This window comes from Capronia epimyces (assembly GCF_000585565.1).
Source record: "Capronia epimyces CBS 606.96 chromosome Unknown aczIQ-supercont1.10, whole genome shotgun sequence".
NCBI lineage: Eukaryota > Fungi > Ascomycota > Eurotiomycetes > Chaetothyriales > Herpotrichiellaceae > Capronia > Capronia epimyces.
The window spans coordinates 422,199-446,842 of NW_006912913.1; the positions used below are offsets into that span (position 1 = coordinate 422,199).

The window sequence follows — 24,644 nt, forward strand, 5'->3', positions numbered from 1 at the left end:
GATGGAAGTGAGAGGCGGATATGCAGGTGAAGGGCGAGGTGAAGAGGAACGTTGCTGATGGGAAAGAGTACATCAAGCACGGGAGTTGGACATGGGGAATTCCAAACTCATCTTTGTATCCATAAAATCCTCGAATAAGTTGCCAGGAGGTGTTCTCGTGTAGGCGCGAAACTGCCGCCCCAGATCGGCACGATTTCATCTACCAATAAACGATGGGCTACAATTGTCTCCCTGATAATTATTGGACTCATTGCAAAACACTGCTTGAATTGTGCATAAACTCTACTGATGATGTATTGAGCGATACTGCTGCCATTGAAGCTCGTCCAGCTTGTGTGCCGTGGTGCAGTTAGTCCTGCTTCTTGCATAGCTTGTTTCAATGTTGCTAGCTAACAGCACCCCTATCCGTGATGTACAAAGTTCCATGTGAGACCCTTTCCATGCTGGCTCATCTGGACTGCAAAACATTGCAAGATTCGATCCTGTGAGGCCGACCTGTGCCCTGTAAAAGGTTTGGTGACTCGAATCCTCCTTCTCGTCCATCATTCCGCACTGAGCCGCCATGACATGGTCAGCATTGATCGTGCTCCAGTCATTCGATCATCTAAATCGCCCTGTGTTCCTTCTCAACAGCAGCTTCCAACCCACCAAGTAAATCCACTTCTCCTCCAGCTTGTGCTTGCTCTTCTGCAGCTTCTTGTTGTGGTTCTTGTGGTTCTTGTGGTTCGCTTGTTTGCGTTGGTGTTGGTGCTTGTTGTGGCTGTGCCTCATCAGTCAGATGGGTATCGTCTGCAATAGTATGTGTGGTTGCTTGGGTGGTTTGGTCCTGAGCTTCTGTTTGCTCGGCTTGTTCGAATGTCGGCGACACTGCGTCTTCAGTTCTGACGGCTTCGGGGGTTGGCACTGAGACCGCTGTGGCCTGCGGGTCGTGCTCAGGAATTGGTACTTGCTCAAGTACAAGTTCGGGTTCGGGTTCGACAGTCATTGCTGTGTTATCAGATACGTTTGCGTCTGCATTGGCTTCAATTTCGGCCATGGCAGGTGGAGGCGGCAATGCAGTCTCTGTGACTGGTGTCTCGGTGGTCGAGGTAACCTCTAGTTGTAATTCTGGTTGTGTCTCTTCGGGCACTGCTATCGGCGTCGCCGCTTGTTGTCTAACGGTCTCTGCCTGAAGGGTTTGTGCACTTGATAGTACCTCGGAAGATATGGCGTGGTGCATCTCAGTGTCTGTCATATCCGATTGTGCCGTAATGTCTGCAGATTCATCTCGTGACTCAACCTCTGTTTGGCTAGCTTGTGTTTGTGTTTGGGTGGGATCGGTGTCGCCTAAAAGGTTTGTAGTTTGTGCCGTAGCTTGAGATGGTTCTTTTTCAGCTTCCTCGATTTCCCCTTCCTCACTGCCTTCGCCTTCGCTCTCACTTCCCGAATCTTCGGGGTCTCCTGCAGGATGTTTGTCTTCTTGACCATCTTTTGTGGCCGGCTGAATGTTATCTCCCGTAGGAGTATCAGTCATGGTGACATCTTCTAGTGCCACAGCAGGGGCAGTGCCTCCAGCGGGTGTTGGGTTTGCCTTTCTGCGTCCTGGACCGCCGAGCTTCTTCTTCTTACGCTTCGGAGGCATGTTTCTTCTGACCGGTGTTGATTCTGGTGCAGGTTTTGTAGAGCCGAGTACGCCCGACGCACTTCCTAACCCTGAGCCATCTCCTAAGTCATAGCCGACGGCACCAGACACAGCGGCGGGATTGATTCCCAGCGTTCCGAACCCGTTTGTCGCTTTGTATGCTCCTCCGTAGAGGCTCTCCATACCAGGTCGGCGGTCAGCAAGGTATTTTGGTTCTGGCAGTTTTTCGGCAAGAGCTGAATCAATTGGCGCCCATTTCTTGATTTCGATGACTCTTTCAGGCACTCCAGTGTTGGTTTTTCTCCGCTTTGTAGGTAAGCCATCGGCGTCAAACAGGTCGTCGTTGTCCTCTTCATTGTCATTTTCCTCATGCGAGTTCGGCGAATCAGGAACGGTCAAGAGGTGTTTTGATTTGAGGCGGGCATTCCTAGCTTCGACTTCGCTGCCTGGGATCCACGAATTTGTCTTTCGGTCCCACTCTGATGGCGTGACATTGGTATTGCCCATACGGGCTCTTCGGAGGAGTTCCTAAGGACGGGCTTCACGTTAGCATGCACTAAGTTGGACGTTGATCATGAATGTGTCTTTGAAAGAAACAAAGGGCGGCCGTCCATAAGCCATCGAACAGACAGAGTTGTCCGGGACCAGGCAGCAGTAGCCTCTGGATTGATGCAAAGAATGGAATCGCGGTGCTCACCTGTGAATGTGGGGGAAGTTGGGAGGAAAAAGAGGGCAATGGGTGCTCTGGCCATGGGAAGTTGCCGGTGCTATTCTGGGCACCTTGGCTGGTACCGTCGGTGGGATCGGTCGAGGCATCTTGGCTGACTCGGGCAGTGATTCTCTCCCACTTGCGCACTGGCAGGCCCTCGGTCGGGTCCCAGTCGATGGCTCCAGCTCGGTTCCGGGCGGCCACGTTGTGTTCTTGGTGCCTCGTCGAGCGGGAGGAACGGAGCTGCCTTCTGTTAGAGGCGGTGTTTTCAATTGGCCGATTCTGGCCCAGAAACAGAAGAAGAAAAGTCGCCCGAAGGCCCAGGAACAGAAGAGTCTTCACCACCCCCCTGGGCCTGAATGGGTTCATTGGCAGCCTCGGGATGCGCAATGAAGAGGTTTGTCTCAGGGCCAGGGGGAGCTTGAGGGGCGGGAGGGACGGGAGGGAGAGAGGAAGAAGAAAACCCAAGGTGGGCGGCGACAGCGTCGCTAAGGGAGGCGACGTCCCTCGGGAGAGGAAGTCCAAGCAACCAAGAACCAAAAACGATAAAAGCAGCTTCACCTGCGCTGCCCACGGGAGGGACACCCAGCTGAAAGTTCCCTAAAACGACACCACCTTGACCGCCCCCAACGGGAATGGCAGGTTGAGTACTAGCGACAGGCGCCGGAGCAACCTGTGCGTTCCCCGCGCCACCATTCCCTCCCTGGCCCTGACGGATCCAACTGGGGTCGCGAGTGCGACCACCAGTAAGGGTGGGATGGCGGTCTCGAAAGTGCCGATATAGGGTTCTCGGAGCCAAGTAGTCCCTCCCGCAGACAGCACAGTGAAACGAATTGCCAGAGGTGGCTCCAATACGGCGAGGCATGGTTGTTGTTGTTGCTGCTGCTGCTGTTGCTGCTGCTGTTGCTGCTGCTGTTGCTGTTGCTGTTGCAGGTTTTTTTGGGGTAAAGTTGAAGTGAAATTTGGTAGTGTATGTTGTGGAAATGAGGTTGAGGCGAGCCGGGCAGGCAGTCCGGTGGGCGACGACGCCATGTGACTCCCAACGCATCAAACCCGGGGCGACGACATGTGATTTCAGATGAATTGCATCCGGGACGACAAAAAAACGTTGATCTTGCAACTTTTGCGACAACCTCAGGCTGACCTTGAGGAAATTCACGTACCGGTGCCATGACGGTGAGCTTGTCTCTCCTTTCCTCCAGGATACTCTCGATGCGTGTTTCAGAAGGTTCTGATCTCTAGGACAGTGTTTGATATGATGCTGAAGGGCAGACACAGGGGTTGTGCTACCGATCTGTTGATGCAAGTGTAGGTTGTTGATGAAGTTACAATGACAGGTTTCTACGCGTCTGAAGATGATAATCATCCAGGTCTACAAACAGAAGGTGTAGCGAGAGCCAAGCATCACTCCGTACGCTAATAGCGGGAGTAGCCGCTCGGACCGGATCAACATTTCTCCGAGATGGAGATGGGAAGGGCGAACAGGGCTAGACAACAGCACCAGACAACAGGGTCAGACAACAGGGACAAGACGAACAAAAAGAATCACAGGCCAGACCTACGAAAGTCACACAAACTGTCCAGACACAAAAGGGGGAGAGGCCAGAGCTTCATTGGTATCAGACTGTGAGTGCCACATTGACAGGAGTGTCTATCTAAGTATTAACAAGGAGTACTATACACAAGTTGGTGACAATGTCGACACAGCATGGTTGAGACATCAGTCCCATCTGCAGGAATGATAGTTAGTAGGCTGATCGACCAGGGCAGCAACAAGGAAGATCATACCCGGTATCTTTTTGTCGTACCACTCCACCACGACCTCCAGTCTCCTTGCCCTGCAAGAGATGTTAGACAAGGGCCCAAAAGCAGGGGGGTTGATGTGGAAGGACAAGAATCGAGGGTCATACCGATGCTCCGCCTTCCACTACCAGCCTGTCCAGCTGGTACATCTGGGATATGACGGTTTGTCGCTGGAAGTATAGGTCAGCTATTTTGTTGTCGGACATAAAATCGCGCGGATGGCTTTGCAAGAGCCGATCGATTGCGGCGCCTCAATTCAACTGAATTCATGCAAGAAGCAAGGTCCATGGACCCGAAATGCAACCAACTGCAACTCACCTTCATGACCTGCAGCTCCTTCAGCCCTTTCTGCACCAACTCTTGTATCCGTCTAGCATCCTGTTCATGCTGATACTCGTGAAAAGCATCTCTCGTCCTCCTCCTAGCATATTTTCGGAAATTATAGTTCGCGAATTGATTCGACGTGCGCAACAGTGACCGATACAGCGACCGCACAGTAGATGCAGACGTGTCGGCTGCGGTAGCCAGGGCCGCGGAGGCCATGCCCAGCAGATGCGGGAGGGTGATCTCGGAATAGGCCCGGGGCAGAGTCAGACGATCTGTGGGGAGAGCGCCAGACACAGAGACGTGTGCGGAGTGTTCGCTGGAGGCAATGTGTAATGCGGTGGTATCACTTCGTGGTGGTGGCGTGATATATAGCAAGACTTGAGAGTTGCCAACGGGTGAGCTCGTGTTGCAGGATGCGGGTGGACTTTATCTACCAGCGCAGATCCGGTCCTTGGGCCTCGAGGAATATCCGCCTGCGCCTTGAGAAGAGGGAACAGGGAACAGAAAGCCAGACTCGATATTCGTGAACACAAATATGAAAGGATCTTGAAAGAAGCGGAAAGATGGCTATAGCAGCCAGGCAGCTTTGCAAACATTATTCGCAGCGGCGATTATTTGCTATCGTTGCGTCAATGTCTGCGCTCGGCGTAATGGCCTGGAATCCCCGATACGACCGAGCTATACGAACTCCAACGACTACCACTCCTATCCGTACTACCTATACCACTCAACATCTGGATTGCAATTCAGTATTGTGCCACGCAGTTGTCGAAGCCGACAGTTACACGAAGCCGATCCTTGACATGCACAGCGGAGGATCCTGGTTTGCACGACTGATGTTCTATGAGCTTTCACTCTGAATGGCAATAGCAGAATCCGCCAGCTAAGCCGTGCATCCATGGCACCATCCCTATCCCTCCCATCCCCTGCTTCGAGTCCCCCGCCCAGCCTTGAGGACGATACCGAAACTAGGGCAGAAACAACAGAAGGCGACACCCACAAACTACAGTCTAGTCGGATCGATATCGAAACAGACCACGAGGATGACAAGCGGCTCTCTAAAAGACTGGACGCTCTTCTGGAATCTTACCTGACCTTGCTAGACACATACACCAGGCTCCGCGAGCAATTGTCCAAGGGCTTTGCCTCCGGCTTCTTGGCACTAGCACAGGCAAACAGAAACTCCGCCCTTGGTCCAGGCAGGCGGTATGGGGAAGAAGGATACGACAAGCGCATGAAAGCGCTGAAGAGACTGCAGATTAACCAAGACGTTGGCTTGGGGGATAATGACGTCGTGGGAACCGCAAAACCGACAGGAACGGGGCACGACAGGCAGGATTCCAAGATTACAATCATGGAAATCGAGAAGAGCAAGCGAACCTGCACCGCCGGCGACGAATTAGAAGAAACTGGTGACTCTGCAGAGCAACATCTTCATGGTTCAGGAACCAAAGGAACCCAAGGGCTGAAGGTAGACTTGACGACGAGAAATCAAGAGCAAGAGCTTGCTCATGCAGAACGAACGCTGAATCCCGAACCGACGACTGCAGGTGAAGCTGAGAAGCAGGTAGAAGGAGCCGAGGCCAAACATGACAATCGCAGCCAGGATTCAACCTCAGCCTCAGTCTCAACCTCCACCTCCGCATCCACATCCACCTCCATACACCATGCGTCTCACCTTGACCCTATCCCTATTCCTTCCAAGGCGCCGAGTGACACCCTCAGAGGTTCACGTAAATCTTCATCGGACGACACGCACTGCACTCACTTCTCTTACTCAATCACGCTCACGCCCCCATCCGCATCTGACGAGAAGCCTACACCTGTACCCGAGGAGCTCTCGTCGACACCTCCACCCAAGGCAAATCCCAAAGATCCGCTGAAATGGTACGGTATCCTCGTCCCGCCCGCCCTGCGACAGTGTCAAGGCCACTTCCAATCCTCAGTGGACTTGACCGTCCCTGATCTGTTGTCGACGGTCTCTGCACTCGACAGTCTCGAGCGCGAAATATGGCAAGTGCGGTGTGAGTTGGGATTGCTCGACTTGTACAACTACGATTACGATTATGATTACGACCATCTTGCCCAAAACGATTGCATCACGACAGCCACGAATAGTTCACTACTAGGGGGCAAGTTCCGTTCTGAAAATGATTCTGAAATTCCGGCCTCCCCACCATCAGTATCCTTTGGCAGCGACCAGCTTCGACCCGAGAAGTATCGTGGAACTTCCAACTCAAGGCCTGACTTCCAGACATCACCAAAGAGGCAGTCCCTGTTTTCGCCTACAACTTCGGCGTCTGAACCACGGTCGCGGGTTCTGAAGCTCGGTTGACCTACAGGGTGTATGGCAGCTGCTGTTGGCATGGTCTGCCTAGAGTTCTCGAAAAGGTGATGATAAGACTCCAAATGTAATATAATGTACACTAGAAGTTTGGGTGAATGTAGCTTGTCCTGATGGCTTCGGCTTCTGTGCCTTGAAAAAAGCCGTAGGACAACCTTCACAACCATGCCTGATGGGCGGGAGCCTACATCAACATATTACGTATCACAAGATACATATATCAACCCTTTTTGTCTCTCCCTTCAAAGGCTAGTTTATCAAACAATACTCGATGTCGGAATGAGTGAAATGATCAATTCTCCATCTGCCCGTCGTCCTGTAGAGCTGTACCTCCTTCGGTAATTCTTGAAATACCTTCTATTCCATCGTGCTCGTGCGCCATGGCCATGTCCTGCACCGGAGGCTCGTCCTGGAATTCCACTTCGGCCTGCTGAGACCTCACGTCTTCCTTGGTGACTGGCGAACTCACAATGTGTCTTGCGGCTGGACTTCGTACGACCTCTTCTAGGTCGTCATCCCAATAACTCGGCCGTCTTTTCTTTCTTCTTCCCGAAGGTCGGGCTCCTTTTCGCCAGGCCACAACATTTGGGCTAAGTTCTGTGATACTCCTGTCCAGTTCGCTGGCTGCGTCCGGTGCGGATGCGCCATAAAGACTCATGCGGATGGCTGCCCTCGTCTCGTCATCAACTGCAATGACATCCTCGCCTTCTTCCAATTTGAGTTTTGGGTCCAGCGGATGTCCCGTATCGGCTCTGTCCTCTAGTACACCGATGGCAGTTGTTTCGACCTCCCGTGAGCGCTTTCTTGGGTGTGCAGGTAGAATCGAATCTGCGAAGGATCTTGGGGGACTGCTGCGGAATCTTTGGGCGTCCGGTAGACGCACTAGCCTCGAGTGGTTAGATCGACTGGAGGGTCTCGGTCCATAAGCAGGCATGCCGTAATATTTGCCGACACCACGAGCACTGGCAAGGGCGACAATGCCATTCTTTCGAAACCTGGTGGGAGGCCTGGCGAGGGGCGTTAAGGTGTCGGTCCTGTATGAGTCTCGTATCCTTGAATCAGGAGCCGGGTCCTGTCCGACGACTTTGGCAGCCGCTGTTGAGAAAGGATACATCGCCGGGCCTGAAGGTCGGAGAGTTTGTGGGCCCTCCTTCGCATGGGACCAACCAGGCTGGAAGTGTTCGGTAGTGCCAGACGGGTAGTCCCGGTTCATCTGTTCGTGCTGGTGAAGCGGATGTCGACGATGGCTGAGGTGGGGTGCACCATGCCATGCATCACGAGAAGGTGGCCTCATTTGTCTGGGTGACACTGGAGGCGATTGAACCTTCAACATCGGCATCGGACTACCGGTTGCTGTGGCCCGGTTGAAGGGCAGCGAAGGCTGGGCCATTCCTGAATGGGGCGAGTGCTGATGGTGGTGATAATGATGCATGTTAGGGGCTCGAGTAATGGTATTGTGACCAAATGGGATTTGCTTACCCGCGCCGTAGTGCACCCCTGGATCGGGGCACAAAACCACCGGCCCACGTTCATGAAGCAAAGGATCGGGGCATGGAGTGACAACGGGTTCCTGGGACTCCCGGGACCTTGTAGAAGACACTTCTCCGTCACTACCTTTGTGAGTGGGAGGCTTGGGAAACAGATTGCTCAACATCCCACGCCTAACCTTTGCCGAGTCTGCCGCAGCCTTTGCAGGAGCAGAGAGAATAATTGCCCTCTTTGTCTCTGGAGATGGCTGTCCACACATTACCAGATCCCTGGAGCGTCGGTTGAGATGACTGACAATGGGCGACTCATCTGCGAGATCAATGTCCATATTATCGTCGCCGCTCACTCGTAACTCTGTTAATGGTCCCTCTAGAGCAGCGGCAGACAAGGAGGAGGAATCATCTTGTTCTTCAGCATGGTGATTCGAGGTTGGCTGGCCTGTGGGCGATGTCGACATTGCTCTTACTTCTTCTTCTTCTTCTTCTTCTGGGTGAGGACTGCTGTTAGGACTGTCAACAGGCGAGGTGAAGCCGCTACTTGGTGGCTCCGCAACCAACAATTTACTGTGGTTCGCGCTGACCGAAAGTAATTTAGGTAGTTGCGGCGAGCTATCAGGAAAAGGCTCCCTGACATCGACATCGAATCCGGCGAGTAACCGTGGAGCCCGAGAATAACGCCATTCATCAGAGGGAGTCCCCGAATCTTGCCCCTCGGACTCGACAAGGCTATCAGTACCACCAGCACTGCCATCTTCGGAACTCGTCGGAAGCCTCGAGTCGATGGTACCGGTTGGTGAGGTAGCATACCGAACGTCAAGCCGCAGAGTCGCTTTTGCAGTTTGAAAGAGTCTTTGCATCTGTGCAACGTGCCCTGGCATGGCAGTCGATCTTGTCAGTGGCGAAGCTAGCCTCTTGCGGCCGGTTTTGGACTGCGAAGGCCCGGCGTCGGGCTGTAGAATTTCGGAGGAGTTTGAAGAATTGCCTCGGGGAGTTTTGGGAGAATGCGTATGCTGTAGGACCTTGTTGAAGAACAAGGATGATCGCCGTCGAGGAGGATCGAATGGTGCTGAACGGGTCCCGAAATTAGTATGCAGGCTCCCTTAGATTCAAAGGCAAAGTGACACAGATCTGACTCCCACTCACGCTTTGGAGCTCCCGGGAGATGGCCCGATGGGTCAGACTTGCCGGAAGAATTGGTCGAAGGAATTGAGCCAGGAGAATGCTCCATGCTGCGGATTCCGTCGACGTAAAAGCATGCAGTGTCAATCAAGATTGAATCGAGGAACTGAGAGTAACACAAGAACAAGGACCGGACGTCGGCCAAACCGCCGACAATGAACGTGAGAAGGGCATGGCAGGAATGAAAGAGCAGGTATCTCAAGCAGAAATGCTCATGAGACGGTCAAAAGAGGCAAGTCCAATGATGGTGAAAATGCCAAACCGAATCATGGCCCTTGTACAGGGCGGCAGGTTCGACCCGTAGGGAGTGGTGAGGACAATAACCCAATTGACAGATCGAAGTTCGAGGACTGGTGACGAGAAAGACATGATGGGTAGAGTTAGATACCTGAGCTTTCTGCGTCTGCCCGTGATGCATTGCAATTCCCTGCCAGCGAGCAGGGGCGTTGACTTGGCCAAGGGAGTCTCTGAGGCTATCTTAAGATCCATGGTCGCGACTGATTGTCTGCCTTGCATCAAATAACCTCAGTTCTGCTCGACCCAGTCACTACCAGGTACATCAAGCATAGCATCAGGTATTCAGATGGACCAGCAGAGCTAGGACGTCATGGACGCTACCAGGTAATTCAAGACTTCCCTTTCTGGGCACATGTGAACGCCTAGTTATGTGTTGTCCTGTGGCTTCTCATTGGAGCTGGTTGGCCAATGTGACACAAATGCAAGCCGAATTGTTTTGTTGGTGCCCGACCATAAAATGAGACATGGCATCTTCGGGTTCTATCCTGCAAGTTTCAGTCTGCCACAATACAGCAGTCACGGATATTTGTGTCAAATACTAAACCTTCAGTAAACTTTGTGTATGCACTCACTGAGGTTAGACGAGCTGAACGCATGCGAATATATCACAGAACCTTAACCTCTAGACCCGCTCCCCCATGAAAGCTTGCTGTAACTGTAGATCGTACCTCCTTCTGTCTTCGGCCTTTTGCTGGAGGATGCTCTCAGCATCCAAATGCCAGTAACAAGCCACAGTTTTGATCGACTTGGCCTTGAACATCGGCTCAATGTGGTTCAAGAAGACGCCGTATAATCCTGTAAGAGAGTCAAGAGCTCGGAAATACCAGAGTCGGCCGGTCGACCAGTTATTGCGCATAGTCTCGGCCAAAGAAACTACATTCTTGTGGAAGGATGCCTTTTCTTCTTGTTCCAGAACGGAAAGGAACTCATCGCATGCGACCTTGAGATTTGCCAAATTTTCATCAACCAAGTCGTCAAAGGCATGATTGACTAACCAAAGCGGGGGGCGTATCATCTCAATCGGCCTAGAGCAAGCCCACTCCAAATCGAGGATGTATTTGATGTGCCAATCGTCGTCGACCAAGATGTTGCTCTGGTGGAGGTCTGAGAGACTCAAAAAGAAAGGATCATAACGGGAGTTCCAGGGAAGGAAGGTAAGTAGGCAGGCCCGCATGGCAGTCAAGGCTTCTATTTGCGCGAGCCCATCGTCCATTGAGCTGACAGAGTTAGGCTGATATCGAATTCGATTATCGTGGTAGGTAAGAAGATCCAGGACGTATGACTCGACTGTACTGTAAACATGGTTACGATCTACCACAGGTGGACAACTATCATTTTCGGCTTCTGGGATGAGGATAGAAAGTGGTCGATTTGTAAGACTCAAGATACCTTGATCATTTATCGTCAACGAGCCAATATGTGACAGTGGCACACTGCTCAGAGAGAGCATGATTTTAGATAAGTCCCGAAATAGATTGTCCCTTCGTTTCGAGTCGCAAGAATGCCGTGTCCAAGTTGTTGAAAGCATTTGTCCTTCCTCCTCTTCAATGAAATCCATCAGCAGATAGCCCATATGGGCCAGTTTTCCCATTCGTCTTTGAGTAACGTAAGGGCAGGATTGTGGCTGTCGAAGTAGATGTTGTAGGAGATTTCGCATTACTAAGAGGCATCGAGCGTACCATGGCGCGTTTTCACAAGCAGTGAACTAGGACTTGCGATTAGCATATTTCTGAAGAATGCCGCGAAGAAGTGTACAAACGTCGAAACCACCAACCCCAAAGCCCCACAGATATGGCAATTGTACACCAGGGCAGTTGCGCCGCATCCAAATGTATGTCGCAGCTTCAGACCGCACTTTCTCATCCATATTTCCAGGATTCGAAGACTCTCCTAATTTGTATGGAAGAGGAAATCGAATCAAAACCCGATGCTTCGGGCGCCGGTTCCAATTGTAGATGTAGACTGGGATGCAGACGTTAAAAGTCCCGTGCATCCATTCGGAAAAGTCGCCTAAACGACAAGGTTGTTGCTTCCTCAATCTAAGATGACGGGCAACAATTTCTTTGATCTCGCCCTGCCTCTCAAACAACTATAGAAAGAAATTGAATCGTTGCGATGGGTAGGATAACTGCTGGAGAACATTGTTGTCCCTTTTGCGAGCCGTATCGTAGGAGATGGATCCTTGTAACAGACTGCGTCTCGGACCAAGTGAGGTTCGAGCAGGTTGCATGTCGAAGAGGAATTGGCAGACCGTTTGGAACGTTGTGATGGAGTAGCTGAGGTGTTGGTGAACTGCGCTATGAAGGAGGCCGAATAGCGCCCATTGGTACCTTCAGCAACGCAAACATGGGGAACTTGCGAACCTAGCAAATTCCGTCTGTCCTTCTTTTATTGCAGTACAATTGATGCCGTCGACGGGGAGTCAAAGGTGAATAATTCGGATCAAGTTCGTGCGATATAAGAACAGCTCGCTCGCTTGGTACTAATGAGTGGTGGTACGTAGTGTTATGTTGGTGCACAAAGCGGCTTCCAGGGTCACTTGAATCAAAGGACGCGACTACCAGGTACGCTATCTCCCTAGCAGGGTATGGGGTACGGAGTAATTATCCGTACTCCGTACTGACAAAGATTCCGGTCGATCAATGAGCAACTGATGCGAGTTGCCGTTGGCGCCAAACGCTTGCCCGTAAACATTCAATGTCCTCATTGATAAGCTCTTGGCTCTGTCAAGCGAAGTACTACCACGTACCTAACTCGTATATCATTGCGAGTACGGTACAGGCTGTGTGGCGCGACTGCTCTTGACCAGGCAATGGCTTACAGCTCCACCCAAAAGAATGTACGTACCTACACCAAGAGCGGCAAGATGGGCTGGGTTTTAAAGCGGCACGGGTTGGTGAGGGCGACGCGAGCTGCGAGCAGTTTTTACTTTGGTTCTACCGCCAAGGGTCATACGAGGTGTGGTGGCTTCAAGCCACTGAAGGTAATTTCGAAGACGTGTCCAAAGCGGCCGTTTTGCTGAGACTTTTATGAGAGAAATAAGATGATCTTATAAAGTGGTGTAGGTGGAGCATACGGCGGGAGGCGGGCCCAGATGGTGATCAAAATGGCCAGCATAACGTCGAGCATCTCCAAGGATCAAGGCTGTAGAGAGTCGAAGACCAGCGCAAGGGAGGTGGAATGGGACACGGCTGAAGCAGACTAGGACGGCGGAGGGGACCACCTCATAATCAAAGCGCACATAGATTTATGCCATCTGTTTGTGCGTCGTGAGGCCTTACGAACATCGAACATCGTGTCGTACTCAATACCGGGTGTATTCACTTGTTAAGTGTGGTGTGAGGCCTTGAAGTCAAGTGAAGTTGGTGAAGTCAAGCATGATGTGACGTTGATCTAGGCATAAGGGAAGATTGTGCATGCTCAAGTTGATCTTCTGGTGGCCGCCTGTCAACCATGCTCCCACGGCCCTCCGGCTGGTCTGATCACTCTGCACTCTGGGGTAGTTGATGGGAGACACATTGCCCGTGCGAGCGGTGTGTTATCATGGTTTCCACCTGACATGTCTGCATTGTCGTGGAAGTCCACTCTTGTCTGATAATCACGATGTTTATAACACCCGCCACCCCTTTGTAGGGAGTCGCTCGTTGTGGCTCAATGCAGTCTCCGTCACGAGTGGGAGGCTTGCGGCCAAGGACCGGGTTGGTGGGCGATGCTCAGGAATCAGCGCAGGAGGCGAGGGGGAGAAGGGTCTTGTGTTTCAGAATCGCAGCTGGCCCATGTCTAGCCGTGTTTAGTGGTTTAGTGGTGGAGGCGAAACTACCGAAGGGCCGCTTCTGCTGCACGCCGAACGTGTCGAGGGTTTAGGGAGGCTCCTCAGCTCCTCTAGCCGGAGTGTGGTCGGCAAAACGCCAATGAGGATGCCGGCGTGCCTGGAAACTAGAGGATCCTAACGACTCCGTGGCCAGGGACGCTGACCCCTCGAGGATGGCTGCAGGGATGCACGGCAGGGCCAATCCGTTGTTGCTGCGGTTATTGGACGATTGGGGCGATGGTGAGGATGGCTGAACCAGGCATCTACCAGGTACCAGGTACCAGGCTGCAGGACGCTGGAGACATGATTTGAACTCTGGACTCCTGACTCTGCTCCCCCATCTCGAGTCCTGCAGCTGCAGCTGTCGCTGTTACACCAACTTCCAACCTTCACTCACCGTTCGTTTCCATCCCACTCCCTTCTCGCCGTCTCTTGCCTCTTGCTTCCATTCCTTCTCAATTTCTCTTCTCGAGTCACTCGTTGGATACGACATTTCTACCCCGTGGGTACAGTTGGCGACTGCGGTGCAAGTGTCGCTCATTCACACTCACACTTCGCAAAGTCCGGATTCATTTTCTTTTCTGTCTTCACGCTCCAGCCTGGCTTGGAGGCACTTGACATCCAGCTTCACCACCGTCTCCCTGTCTTCAACACACCCATCACGCATTCTGTTTCCCGACTCACCCGGGCGCTTTCTCCATTCGACACTTGCGCAGGCGACCCCGCCTGATATCACCAACCCCCAACAGTTTGCCTATCAGCCACGACCCTAAGGCTCTGCGAGCCTACTTGAATTCCTCAGGAGGAGGGAGACATACAGAAAATACGGCACACTAAGGTATGCCATTTCATTCAGGGATCGCTTCGGCACAAAAGGCTTCCTAGTGACGTTTGAGTGAACTGAGCTGGACAGCTGGAATGAATTCACTGTACCACAGCCACAGATGCTAACCACTCAAACGCAGTTTGCACAAAACGCTTCTCCAGCTGTCGCGTGTCTGGAACATGCGTTCCTTCCTGTGAACCCTCGTCTATTGTTGTGACCTGGCGCCATCCACAGCAAGGCTGATACTGTTACGACACCCTAAGTTTTATCAACATCTACAATAGTTGCTCACTTGGATAATGGATCCGCCTCGGCCAAAGGCAACTCAGACCAATTTTGCGTATCCTAACTACAGGCAACCACAACCGATCCCGGAATACGCCCAACCCTCTCAATATCAACAATACCAGCAATACGAGCAATACCAAGATTATCCTCCTCACCCGTCCGTGCGAGTACCACCCAATGTCAAGCTCAATGCGAGGCAAGTCCCTGCTGGTGTTGGCGTGGCGCCACCGCCAGTGAGGTATGATGGCCAACAACGTCAACCACAGAGGCCTGCAGGGAGTGGCATGCTCATCCAAGACTTCCGATTTCCTGTGGCGCCTCCTATACCTGCTTCTCGGTCGGGCAGAGCCAGGCAAGATCCATCACAATCCCCCGGTCGCAAGTACAACATGCACGAGTCCTACATGTCGTCGGTAGTGGGCGATTCAACCAGCGCCGGGACAACTCCGGCCTCCAGATCACGAGGGTTTCCGACTCCAAGAGCGTATTCCGGCTCGATCTATGCGGAGAGTGAAGTTCTTGGGCATGAAGAGCGCTTTGAGCACAGCCCCCAGACCAGTCCACCAAGTTCTCCGGAACAGTCTCCACAAATCGTGCGCCAGGCCAGTCTTGGGAAACGAGCGAAGCCTGCGATGACCACGATCAAGAATCGAACCAGTCAACTGGAACGAGAGATACCAGAACAACCACCAACGCCAGTACAGACAAGCAGAACTGCGACCATGAATGCCCTCAGTGCGGCGGTGGCTGCTGGCATCAACGTTCGATCTCTTGAAGATCGATCCGGCACCCCGGGTTCACGCAGTTATACGCCAGTGAGAATGCCATTCGACAGCTCTCCTCCAGCATCGCCATCTGTCGACCGAGAATTTCTTCAGACCCCAAAGTCCCCCCAGACGATAGCCTCTACCAACATGCTGGAGCAATTACCAGGATCAGGGCATTCTCACAAATCGACCAAGTCTCTCCTTGGATTAGGCATTGAGCAATCATCAATGAGCAACAGGATCCCTGCCAGTCGACGGCCTCCCAAGCTAGACATGGATGCTGTACGAGAGGCTGAAAACCGAGGCAGTACAACCAGCCTGGCAGACCTGATCAAACGTGCAACTCGTCTGGCCGCCAATCTGGATAGAGGCAAGACTGCAAGTCGACTAGGTATGTTGGACATGTTTGGCAGTAGCGACAGACTGGATGGTGCCAACCGTCATTCCACCATGTCGGATATGATTTCAGCTTTCCCGGCCCCTGCAGTTGGAGGGACTCCCACAACCCGACGAGACACACAATGGCCGCTCGGCGAAAAGGGCGATGCTTATGCCTCGACCACCGATCTGTCCAAATCTCAGCAGCCTCGGAAACAGAGACGAAGATGCTGTGGCCTGTCGCTGCCCGTGTTGTTTGCCCTCATCGTGGTCATCATCATTCTCATTGCCGCTGCGGTTTTGATCCCTATCTTCCTAGTTCTTGTGCCCAAACAGCACCATAGCAGTACCGGCGTCGGGGCTTGTGCTACCAGCCATCCCTGTCGCAATGGCGGCAGTACCCTTCTCAATGGCGACACCTGTGCTTGCGTCTGCTCGAACGGCTTCACCGGAAGTCAGTGCGAGACGTCTGGTAATACAGAAGACTGTGTGACCAAGACACTAAAAGACGGCTCGACCGAGTACCACAATGCAACGCTCGGCCGGTCCATATTAACACCTCTTTCGGATGGGGAGACCCAATTCGATATACCCCTCAACATATCGACGGTTCTCTCAGTCTTTTCTACGAACAATCTTTCATGCACGGGCGAAAATTCTCTCGTTGATTTCAACTCGAGCGGCGTCAGCCAAGGCACGGAGAGGAGGATGAAACGGTTCATTATTCTGCCCGGGCTTGAGCCCACTCTGAACGATCGGCTTCCAGTGATTCATCGAAAGCCTGATCTATCCGAAGTCACCAGGCGAGCGTCGCCGGATAGAGATGTACCTCTGAGGCGCAGACAGGATGCCGCAACAGTTGGCACATCCAATGGAATCGTCTTCCAAGCCACGTCCGCGACTGTGGGACCTGTCTCAAGCCCCAGCGCCTCAATCGGCACAAGTATCGCCACTGTAACGAGCGTGAGTGGAATTGCTGGCTCGGATGCTTCGGCGACAGGATCGAGCGCTGCCTCAGCATCCACAAGCCCAGCGGGAAGCGGTAGTGATTCCAATGCGAAAGCGTCAGCGACTGTAACCGACGAAGAGCTCGAGTTTGCCAGAGTCGTGGTTCTGTATGTTTTGCAAGAATCCCGTACTATAAGTGTGGCTATCCATGCGCAGCAACAGATGGAAGGATTCTTTGCCTCGCAGGCCAAGGGCAGCTCCAACTCCACGGTTGACGTCGGCTCTGGCAATCTCCATCTCACGGCGAACTTTGACGCATTCAGTATCACAAAAGGTGACGGAGAGGTTGTAGGCAGCAAACAAAGCTAGCCGGTAGAGAGGTCGTGTGTAAGAAAGTGGAAGCAAGGGATTGGGTCAGAGTGTTTTTCGTCAAGGCAACTTTATTTTGGTGGACTTCGATGGTAATGAGCTTGATTTCAACGGCTGGATGGATACCCCTTGGCTACAATATTGTTAACTCAGAGCTGAAAGTTGGACATGGGGGCGTTATGTGGCATGGCGTGAGCTGGGGCAACAATGGCACTGCCCTGTTGAGTCTTGGGGCACTGTAACGCAGGGCATGTGTGCTTGGATCTTTCTATCTCTATATTCCCCCCCTGCTCTATCTTGTGCTGTGAGATGCGGCGTTAGCGAGCGAGCTCGAGAATCGGAATCACTAGCTTTGCAACGGACAAGAAGAAGCTCCATGATTACTCTGGTGGGGGCTGACATTGTTGTTCTGTGCGTGCCTGGAGAGCAGCTCCTTGAGCTCAGCCTTGCTGACTCAATCAGCAACAGCCCGCGTCACCAAGCGTGCCTCCCATTCCGTACCGATCAATTTGTCATCATGAACCATTGTCGTCGCTCAGGCAGACGCGGCTTGAACGTCCCTCTCTGCCGGGATCATGGAAGTCAAAGTCCAGCGATTCCGGAGCGGTGGCGGCGGCGGTGGTTATTGGTCTGACAGCATCACCCCTGACACAGCCTCGTCAGCCATGTTGTCGTTTGTCATGTTTGGCCGTTGTGCTATCTAATCAGATTGATTAATGGTGAGTCAGCTCGCCAATCACTTGGCGGAATGGTATTCCGCATAGCATTTGTCTACCTCTGTACTCCGTACTCAGTATCCGTACTCTGGATCCGTACTCTGTACGCCACTACCACTACCTCTACCACGACCACGTTTGCCGCGTGCCAAAGCCGTAACGTACGTATATCGTACCGGTGCGGTGCCATTGATGATGAAGTAATGTGAAGAAGGGGTGGGTGCAGTGGGTGCTGTGTGAGCCAAGGCATGGAGTTCTCGGAAAGTACATGTACCTAGGTAAGGGTTGTTCTGTTCTGTCTTCTTTGATTTTTATTTCTATTTCGTTGCCTTGTTGTTCTCTCTCTTCTCCTTTCGTCCCCTCGTCTCCTAAGTCTTTCGCTTTCGCGTGAAGGAGGCTTTTCATCGAGGAACTGAACTGCCGAGATCACATCGCGGCTTTGAAGACGTCCGGAATGAGAGCCATGACGACGGGTGATCTTAAGAATGTTGTTGTCGTCGGGGGATCCTATGTAGGACGTGTATGTCGTTCCTCGCCTCCTCCCCCTTTTCAAGACAAGACATATGTTCGAACAACCTAACTAATTCTGGTGATCAGGCCACAGCAAAGGAGCTTGCACAGGCATTACCATCGACGCACAGGGTGAGGAATATGATGTGATGATGTGATATTTGAGCGCCAACCACTGATCAGGTTGCTGTCGTCCTGGGACGGTCTGGTGCTTTTGTCGGCCGCCGTGCTAACAAAACCCCTTGCCTGTAGGTTCTTCTGGTCGAGCCGCATAGCCATTTCCACCATCTCTTCACGTTTGTAAGTGCAAAGTACAATGCCTTTGGCAAGACGAGGCAAGGCAAGTCCCGAAAGGGGCTTCTGCTCGGGTCAGGACTCTTAGTTGACCCATGGTCTCAGCCTCGGTTCGCGATCGTGCCCGGCCAAGAACACAAGGCTTTCGTACCCTACAGCGGGCTCTTCTCCTCCCTCCCCAATGCGGCAAACCACGCCGTGGTGCAAGCACGTGTTCTCTCGGTACATGCTCGCCATGTCAACCTCGACCGCGAATGGCAGGGGTCGAAGCAGCTTCCCTTCGAGTACCTGGCGCTCGCGACAGGCACGTCCCTCGCCGAGCCTGCAGGGATGAAGCAGGACGAGAAGCCTCCTGCGGTGAGATACCTGCAAACACATCAAGAGGCGGTCAAGCGCGCCACGTCGATTCTGATTGCTGGCGGCGGCGCCGTCGGGGTTCAAATGGCCACGGATCTCAAGGAATACTTTCCCGACAAGGCCGTCACGCTCGTCCAGTCCCGGGCGCGCGTCATGCCGCAATTCCACCCCGCCCTACACGAGCTGATCTCCAAACGCTTCGACGAGCTCGGCATCGACCTGATCACAGGCACCCGCATCGTTGTCCCACCCACCGGATTCCCGAACGACGGGACGCCGTTCCAAGTGCAACTGACCAACGGAAGCACCGTGCCTACGGAGCTGGTCATCCTGGCAACCGGGCAGAGACCGAACAATGGCCTGGTTGCGGGCTTGGAGCCCTCCCATCCAGGCTCTTTGATCAACCCAGAAAACGGATTTGTGCGCGTCCGGCCGACCCTGCAGCTCCTCGATCTCAAGTACCCACATATCTTCGCGGTTGGCGATATCGCCGACACGGGCGTGCAAAAGGCCGCACGGCCAGGCATCGCCCAGGCCGCCGTGCTGGCGAAGAATGTTAAAGCATTGGCTGATGGCCAAGAGCCCACCGAGACTTACGTGCGGAATCCCGCGGCGATCCATCTGACATTGGGCATGGTAGGTGGCTCTCTCAAACACGTTACCTGCTCGTGACCCCTGATGTGCTGTAGCAATACAATGTCATCTTCCGCAACCCAAACGAAGCTGAAGGACAGACACAGCCCACCATCGTGGAGAAACAAGAGTAAGTCCCGACGCGTCGACGCTGTCCATCAACGCTGGCCCACATGGACCGAGACACTGACATGAAACGTCTAGTGGCCGAGAGGATATGGGAGTCGAAGGCTTTTGGGAAAGACAGGGAATCCAGGTCATCAACCCGCAACAGTATCATCTCTGAAAGCCCGCTTAGATGACTGTTAAACATGAAGAAGTTGCGCAGAGTTCTCAAGGTTCTCAAGGCTAGGCTGGCTTCCCCTGGGAGCTCGCACCGGACCGGTGTCGTCCCAAAAAGAAGAACGTGGTTGATAGATATTGTGCCAGGATGGTTCTGGGGATCGAAGGCTACCCGCCGGTGTAATAGATTCATTCATACGGGAGGTAGAATGGCTCCAAAAAGGAAAAAGAGGCAAATGGATATGGATACACTTGTTGAATGGCAAGTCTCATCTCTCCGTCATAGTAACTGGTATCTGTCGGATGGTAGAGATGCCGGTGTAGTCGGAAACCTTGTCCATGCAATCAATGTCTTTCTACCTGCGATCCCCCGTTCAATCGCCTTCAACAAGGACCCGGAAAGTTTCAGGTCTTCCAGGTAACAGCAGCTGAATGGTTCCTTCAACCCCAAAATCCCACTTCTGGACAAAGACAAGCTCAATCCCTCAAGAGCTCATCGACCTCTTCCTTGGTCACGCCCAGCAAATAAATCAAGTCGAGCATGCTCTCCCCAATGTTCAATCTGGCAGGAGCTTCCATCTGCACTTTGGACTTTGCTTTCCAGGCGACACCCAAACCGGCAGTTTGGAGCATAGGGATGTCGTTAGCCCCGTCTCCAACGGCCATGGTCTGGGCCAAAGGAATATCCTTCCCTGATGCCAGACTGATCAGCAGATTCCGTTTATGCTGCGCATCGACAATCGGACATGACGGGTCAAGTTCGCCAGTCAAGGTTTCGGTCTTTGGGTCTACGATGAGATGGTTGGCAAATGCATGGTCGAGCCCGAGTTGACCTGCCAGCCAGTCGGCAAGCGGTTGAAACCCGCCGCTCAGGACGGCTAGCGTGAAGCCGAGTCGTTTCAGGCATTTGCATAACTCTTTCGCACCGGGTGTGATGACAAGCTTCGGTTTGAGATGTTCAAACACATGGCTAGGAACTCCTTTAAGTAAAGCAACCCTTGCCTTGAGCGAAGAGGCAAAATCGAGCTCGCCGTTCATTGCACGCTCGGTGATGGCAGCAACAGCCTCTTTCACGCCAATGAAGGCGGCGATTTCATCGATCACCTCTTGCTGGATCAGAGTGGAATCCATGTCAAACACACAAAGTCGTTTGTGACGACGGTACACTGTCGAGGGCTGCAGCACTATTTCGCAGTTCCATTCTCGCTCAAACTTGTAGATGGATTCATGTTTTGATATGAGTGGGAAGGGGAGGTATTCGGAATTTGGAGCAGGCGAGAAGGTCACTTCCATGACTCTAGGCTTGACTGGGTCAGGCGCAAGGCATCGGTGAGAGGATGTGAGGCGACGCTCCTCGGATCTGTTGTGGATGAGAAGACTGTCAAGGGTGGATAGGAAGTGCGTCAGGCATAATTGAGAAATGTAGGCCCCGTAGAGATGGTCTAGTGGCTCGGGTTCTGGAGCAGGCGGCTCAAGAGGATATTCGGCAATGCTTGTTGTCGGCGCCGAACCCTCTACGATTTCAGGCACAGGGATTCGATCTATTGCCCGACCAGGAGGAGACTGGTCTGGATGGATATGCGGATGTCGTGGGGAGGCTGAGTTGTAGTATATTGTCGCGACCAGTCTGGCAGGGCCGCCAGGCTCTCGGACGCAGTTAGTGTGAGAAATTGTGTAAACAGTTGAACTCTCTTGAGCGACCATTGGCGATGGAGAAATTGCACTGATAGATCTTCTCGAGGTCAGCGAGGCGTTCGACATGGTATGTCGAGGCCGCCGAGTAGGTTGGTCCATGACGCCATCGATGCTTGTCGAGGGGCCCGACTGATGGGACTTGTACTCGAGATGGTCGTCGAGGTAGGAGCTGCCAGTCAAAGATTCTTTGGCCAGGCTCAGGTTACGGGAGCGCGAAGGAGAGGAAGCCATTGGCCCACAGGAAGGACAGTGACCCTGCAGTTGGGCGGATTGCGTGCCGCAACGAGGGTAAATGGTTCTGGTTGAAACCTTCGAGCGCGCGCAGTTTAGCCAGACGTGGCAGCAATTGAGAAAATCGAGAGGGAGGAAAAGTGGACGTTGGCTCGCCGCAGCACGCCGACGTCATCGGCAGAACCAGCTACCACATACCACAGCCTACTGCAGGAACCAAAACACCATCTGGAAAAGATCCATTGTGTCGACAGCTGCTTGGAGATGAGACGAATGCTGTGGTTCCTGCTCTTCTGGCATTCTGTGTGCAATTGTCTATCAATCAACAATTGACACTAGAACCCTGTTCAAAGAGTGATGGGACCATGGTGTCCAACGCATTGGATCTGCCATCTGCCCAGGGGCAATTTGAGATCTTGCGGCCACCACAGTTACTAGAATTGTCCTCCAACCTACCGCTTACCTTTTAATGTCGGCGGGATAAGTGAAAAGATATACTTGATCAATCTAGATATCAGTATTGCAGTATCGCGTATGCAGGGACAACAGGTGCAGTGTTGGGAGACAGCCAGGCACGTGACTACGTGCACGTGACCAAAACCACGTGACCTGAACATCTTTCCCCATGGTTCGCTCCAACTCCCAACTCTCCTCCATCTCCTACAACTTCACCAGCACAAGAAATATCACCCTGATGAGTTCATGGAGAGAGAGCCATTTCTCATGCTCCTCCCATATTCACGGCGTGCGACATATCATCCGTCTTGGCTAAATGAGGTGCTCGCTCGCAGGGACGCCTCGAAGCAGGGCTTTGCCGTTGGCAGACTTTGCCACCGACTGCCGAGCTGGGCCGGAGAAATGGCCCAACAACGCCCAGCGCCGTGCCATGCAGGTGGGATGGGCAGATTGAACTATGGAGATGCGCATTAATGACCCCTCTAGATCGGAACAGGGCGACAGGAATGACATTGGCAACCCGTCGATGAAGCTGTTGGCGACCCAATGAAACCGGCTAGCTCGCATCACTCAGGTTTGCCCCCGATGGCGTGATTGCACGTGACCCGTCGGCCACCGAACTTTTCCTCTATTTTCACCTTCTCGACCGGTACTCGGTGCGCGCAAGGCTGTCGAGATCCGAAAGGTGATCCACATACTGAATGGCGTGCTCAATGATGATATTACAATTGCAAGGGCTGATTTGTAAAAAGGGAGGTAGGCGGGTGGTCCAGCTCTCTCATCATTCTCTCTTGTCTGATCTGACTTGGTCCTTCTTCATCTTGCGGTCTCCCCCAAGTTCTCTCCCACTATCCTCGCTGTTCTTATACAAATCCATTGCAACCAGTCCACGTGTCTTTACGATGGCTTCAAGAGCCCAATCCCCCAGCGGGAGCAGCGACACCAGCCCTTCTTTGAGGGACGCTGACTCGGGGTATGCCAGTGGCAACAACAGTGAACTTGGGCTGCCCGAAGTGTACTTCACCAAGCCTCACCTGAAATTCCTCAATCGACAACTTCAATTCCTTGAGCCGCCAGAGATCCTTCGATGGTGCATTACCTCCCTCCCCCACCTCTACCAGACCACGGCGTTCGGCTTGACCGGGCTCGTCCAATTGGATATGCTCTCCAAGCTCAATATACCTCGCCCTCAAATGGTGGATCTGATCTTCATCGACACCTTACATCACTTCTCTGAGACACTGGAGTTGGTAGAAAAGGTTCGGGCAAAGTACCCTTTGGTCAACATCCATACCTTCAAACCAGCGGGCGCCGAGACAGCAGAAGAGTTTGCGGCCAAATATGGAGACAAGCTCTGGGAGTCCGACGAAGAGAGGTATGACTACTTGGCCAAGGTTGAACCGGCCGAGCGTGCATACCGTGAACTGCAAGCCTTTGCGGTCCTGACCGGTAGGAGGCGAAGCCAGGGAGGCGCCCGGGGTTCCTTAGACATCATCGAGGTTGATGAGGCTGGCCTGATTAAGATCAACCCGCTCGCCAACTGGAGCTTCCAGCAGGTCCAACAATACATGAAGGACAATGATGTTCCATACAACGCCCTTCTGGACCAGGGGTACAAGAGTGTTGGCGACTGGCACTCGACGCAACCTGTCCGGGAGGGTGAAGATGAACGTGCTGGCCGATGGAAGGGCAAACAAAAGACCGAGTGCGGCATTCACAACCCTCGATCCAAGTACACACAATTCCTGATGGACCAGGAGAAGAAGAGGGAACAAGAGGCCTTGGATGAAGCGTTGCAAAAGGTCAGCATCCAGGCATGAAAGGAATGAGGGCCGAGGTCTAGTTTTTTTCCTTTTAAGCATAGCGTCGGCGTTCGGGATCGACATCAGCGACGGACTAGAGGAAAATCGTGCATGATTATGGATGGGCACGAGGGCGCTTGTGAGACGTACCTGCATCTGCATCAGGAGGAAAGCAAAAAAGACGTCAAAACGAAGGGCTAAAAAGCACGCATACCCGGTCCAGGAGGATTCTGGGCTTTGGCGGCATGATACCTACCTTGTGTGTAGATGAAGCAGACGATTAGAAGGAAGCGGCTGGCCGATGCCGTTTCCCATGATCTCAGGAATAAAAGGACCTGGATCAACTGTATCAGCTCACCCATTTTGAAGAGGAGGTGTGTGCTCGCCTGTGCCACGACGAGACTGCTAAGTTTACCATGTTACTGTGTTCTGTGTGAGGTGTAGAGTAGGACCGTCTGTTGTTATCGGCTGCGAGAGAGCGAGATAAGGCCGGGAGAGGGGAACAACACTGCAC

General features: G+C 52.9%; 9 protein-coding genes across 9 annotated transcripts; 4 read left to right on the forward strand and 5 right to left on the reverse strand.

Annotated features, from left to right (window-relative positions):
• Nucleotides 1-604: 604 nt before the first annotated feature.
• On the reverse strand, nt 605-2,128 carry A1O3_09698 (uncharacterized protein; the record flags this gene model as incomplete). Its single annotated transcript, XM_007739792.1, has 1 exon — nt 605-2,128. One exon carries the CDS (start codon nt 2,126-2,128, stop codon nt 605-607), a length of 1,524 nt encoding a protein of 507 aa, XP_007737982.1.
• Nucleotides 2,129-4,384: 2,256 nt separating this feature from the next.
• A1O3_09699 (uncharacterized protein) lies at nt 4,385-4,676 on the reverse strand (the record flags this gene model as incomplete). Its single annotated transcript, XM_007739793.1, has 2 exons — nt 4,385-4,393; nt 4,452-4,676. 2 exons carry the CDS (start codon nt 4,674-4,676, stop codon nt 4,385-4,387), a joined length of 234 nt encoding a protein of 77 aa, XP_007737983.1.
• A 682-nt stretch (nt 4,677-5,358) lies between these two features.
• A1O3_09700 (uncharacterized protein) lies at nt 5,359-6,795 on the forward strand (the record flags this gene model as incomplete). The annotated part of the gene is made up of 1 exon (XM_007739794.1): nt 5,359-6,795. One exon carries the CDS (start codon nt 5,359-5,361, stop codon nt 6,793-6,795), a length of 1,437 nt encoding a protein of 478 aa, XP_007737984.1.
• Nucleotides 6,796-7,096: 301 nt separating this feature from the next.
• A1O3_09701 (uncharacterized protein) lies at nt 7,097-9,169 on the reverse strand (the record flags this gene model as incomplete). The annotated part of the gene is made up of 1 exon (XM_007739795.1): nt 7,097-9,169. One exon carries the CDS (start codon nt 9,167-9,169, stop codon nt 7,097-7,099), a length of 2,073 nt encoding a protein of 690 aa, XP_007737985.1.
• A 1,220-nt stretch (nt 9,170-10,389) lies between these two features.
• A1O3_09702 (uncharacterized protein) lies at nt 10,390-10,980 on the reverse strand (the record flags this gene model as incomplete). Its single annotated transcript, XM_007739796.1, has 1 exon — nt 10,390-10,980. The coding sequence occupies one exon, from the start codon at nt 10,978-10,980 to the stop codon at nt 10,390-10,392; it is 591 nt and encodes a 196-aa protein (XP_007737986.1).
• A 3,723-nt stretch (nt 10,981-14,703) lies between these two features.
• A1O3_09703 (uncharacterized protein) lies at nt 14,704-17,154 on the forward strand (the record flags this gene model as incomplete). Its single annotated transcript, XM_007739797.1, has 1 exon — nt 14,704-17,154. The coding sequence occupies one exon, from the start codon at nt 14,704-14,706 to the stop codon at nt 17,152-17,154; it is 2,451 nt and encodes an 816-aa protein (XP_007737987.1).
• Nucleotides 17,155-18,333: 1,179 nt separating this feature from the next.
• A1O3_09704 (oxidoreductase) lies at nt 18,334-19,950 on the forward strand (the record flags this gene model as incomplete). Its single annotated transcript, XM_007739798.1, has 6 exons — nt 18,334-18,390; nt 18,468-18,512; nt 18,633-18,680; nt 18,780-19,667; nt 19,721-19,794; nt 19,869-19,950. The coding sequence occupies 6 exons, from the start codon at nt 18,334-18,336 to the stop codon at nt 19,948-19,950; spliced, it is 1,194 nt and encodes a 397-aa protein (XP_007737988.1).
• A 473-nt stretch (nt 19,951-20,423) lies between these two features.
• On the reverse strand, nt 20,424-21,872 carry A1O3_09705 (phosphoserine phosphatase; the record flags this gene model as incomplete). The annotated part of the gene is made up of 1 exon (XM_007739799.1): nt 20,424-21,872. One exon carries the CDS (start codon nt 21,870-21,872, stop codon nt 20,424-20,426), a length of 1,449 nt encoding a protein of 482 aa, XP_007737989.1.
• A 1,358-nt stretch (nt 21,873-23,230) lies between these two features.
• On the forward strand, nt 23,231-24,148 carry A1O3_09706 (phosphoadenosine phosphosulfate reductase; the record flags this gene model as incomplete). The annotated part of the gene is made up of 1 exon (XM_007739800.1): nt 23,231-24,148. One exon carries the CDS (start codon nt 23,231-23,233, stop codon nt 24,146-24,148), a length of 918 nt encoding a protein of 305 aa, XP_007737990.1.
• Between the last annotated feature and the right edge of the window lie 496 nt (nt 24,149-24,644).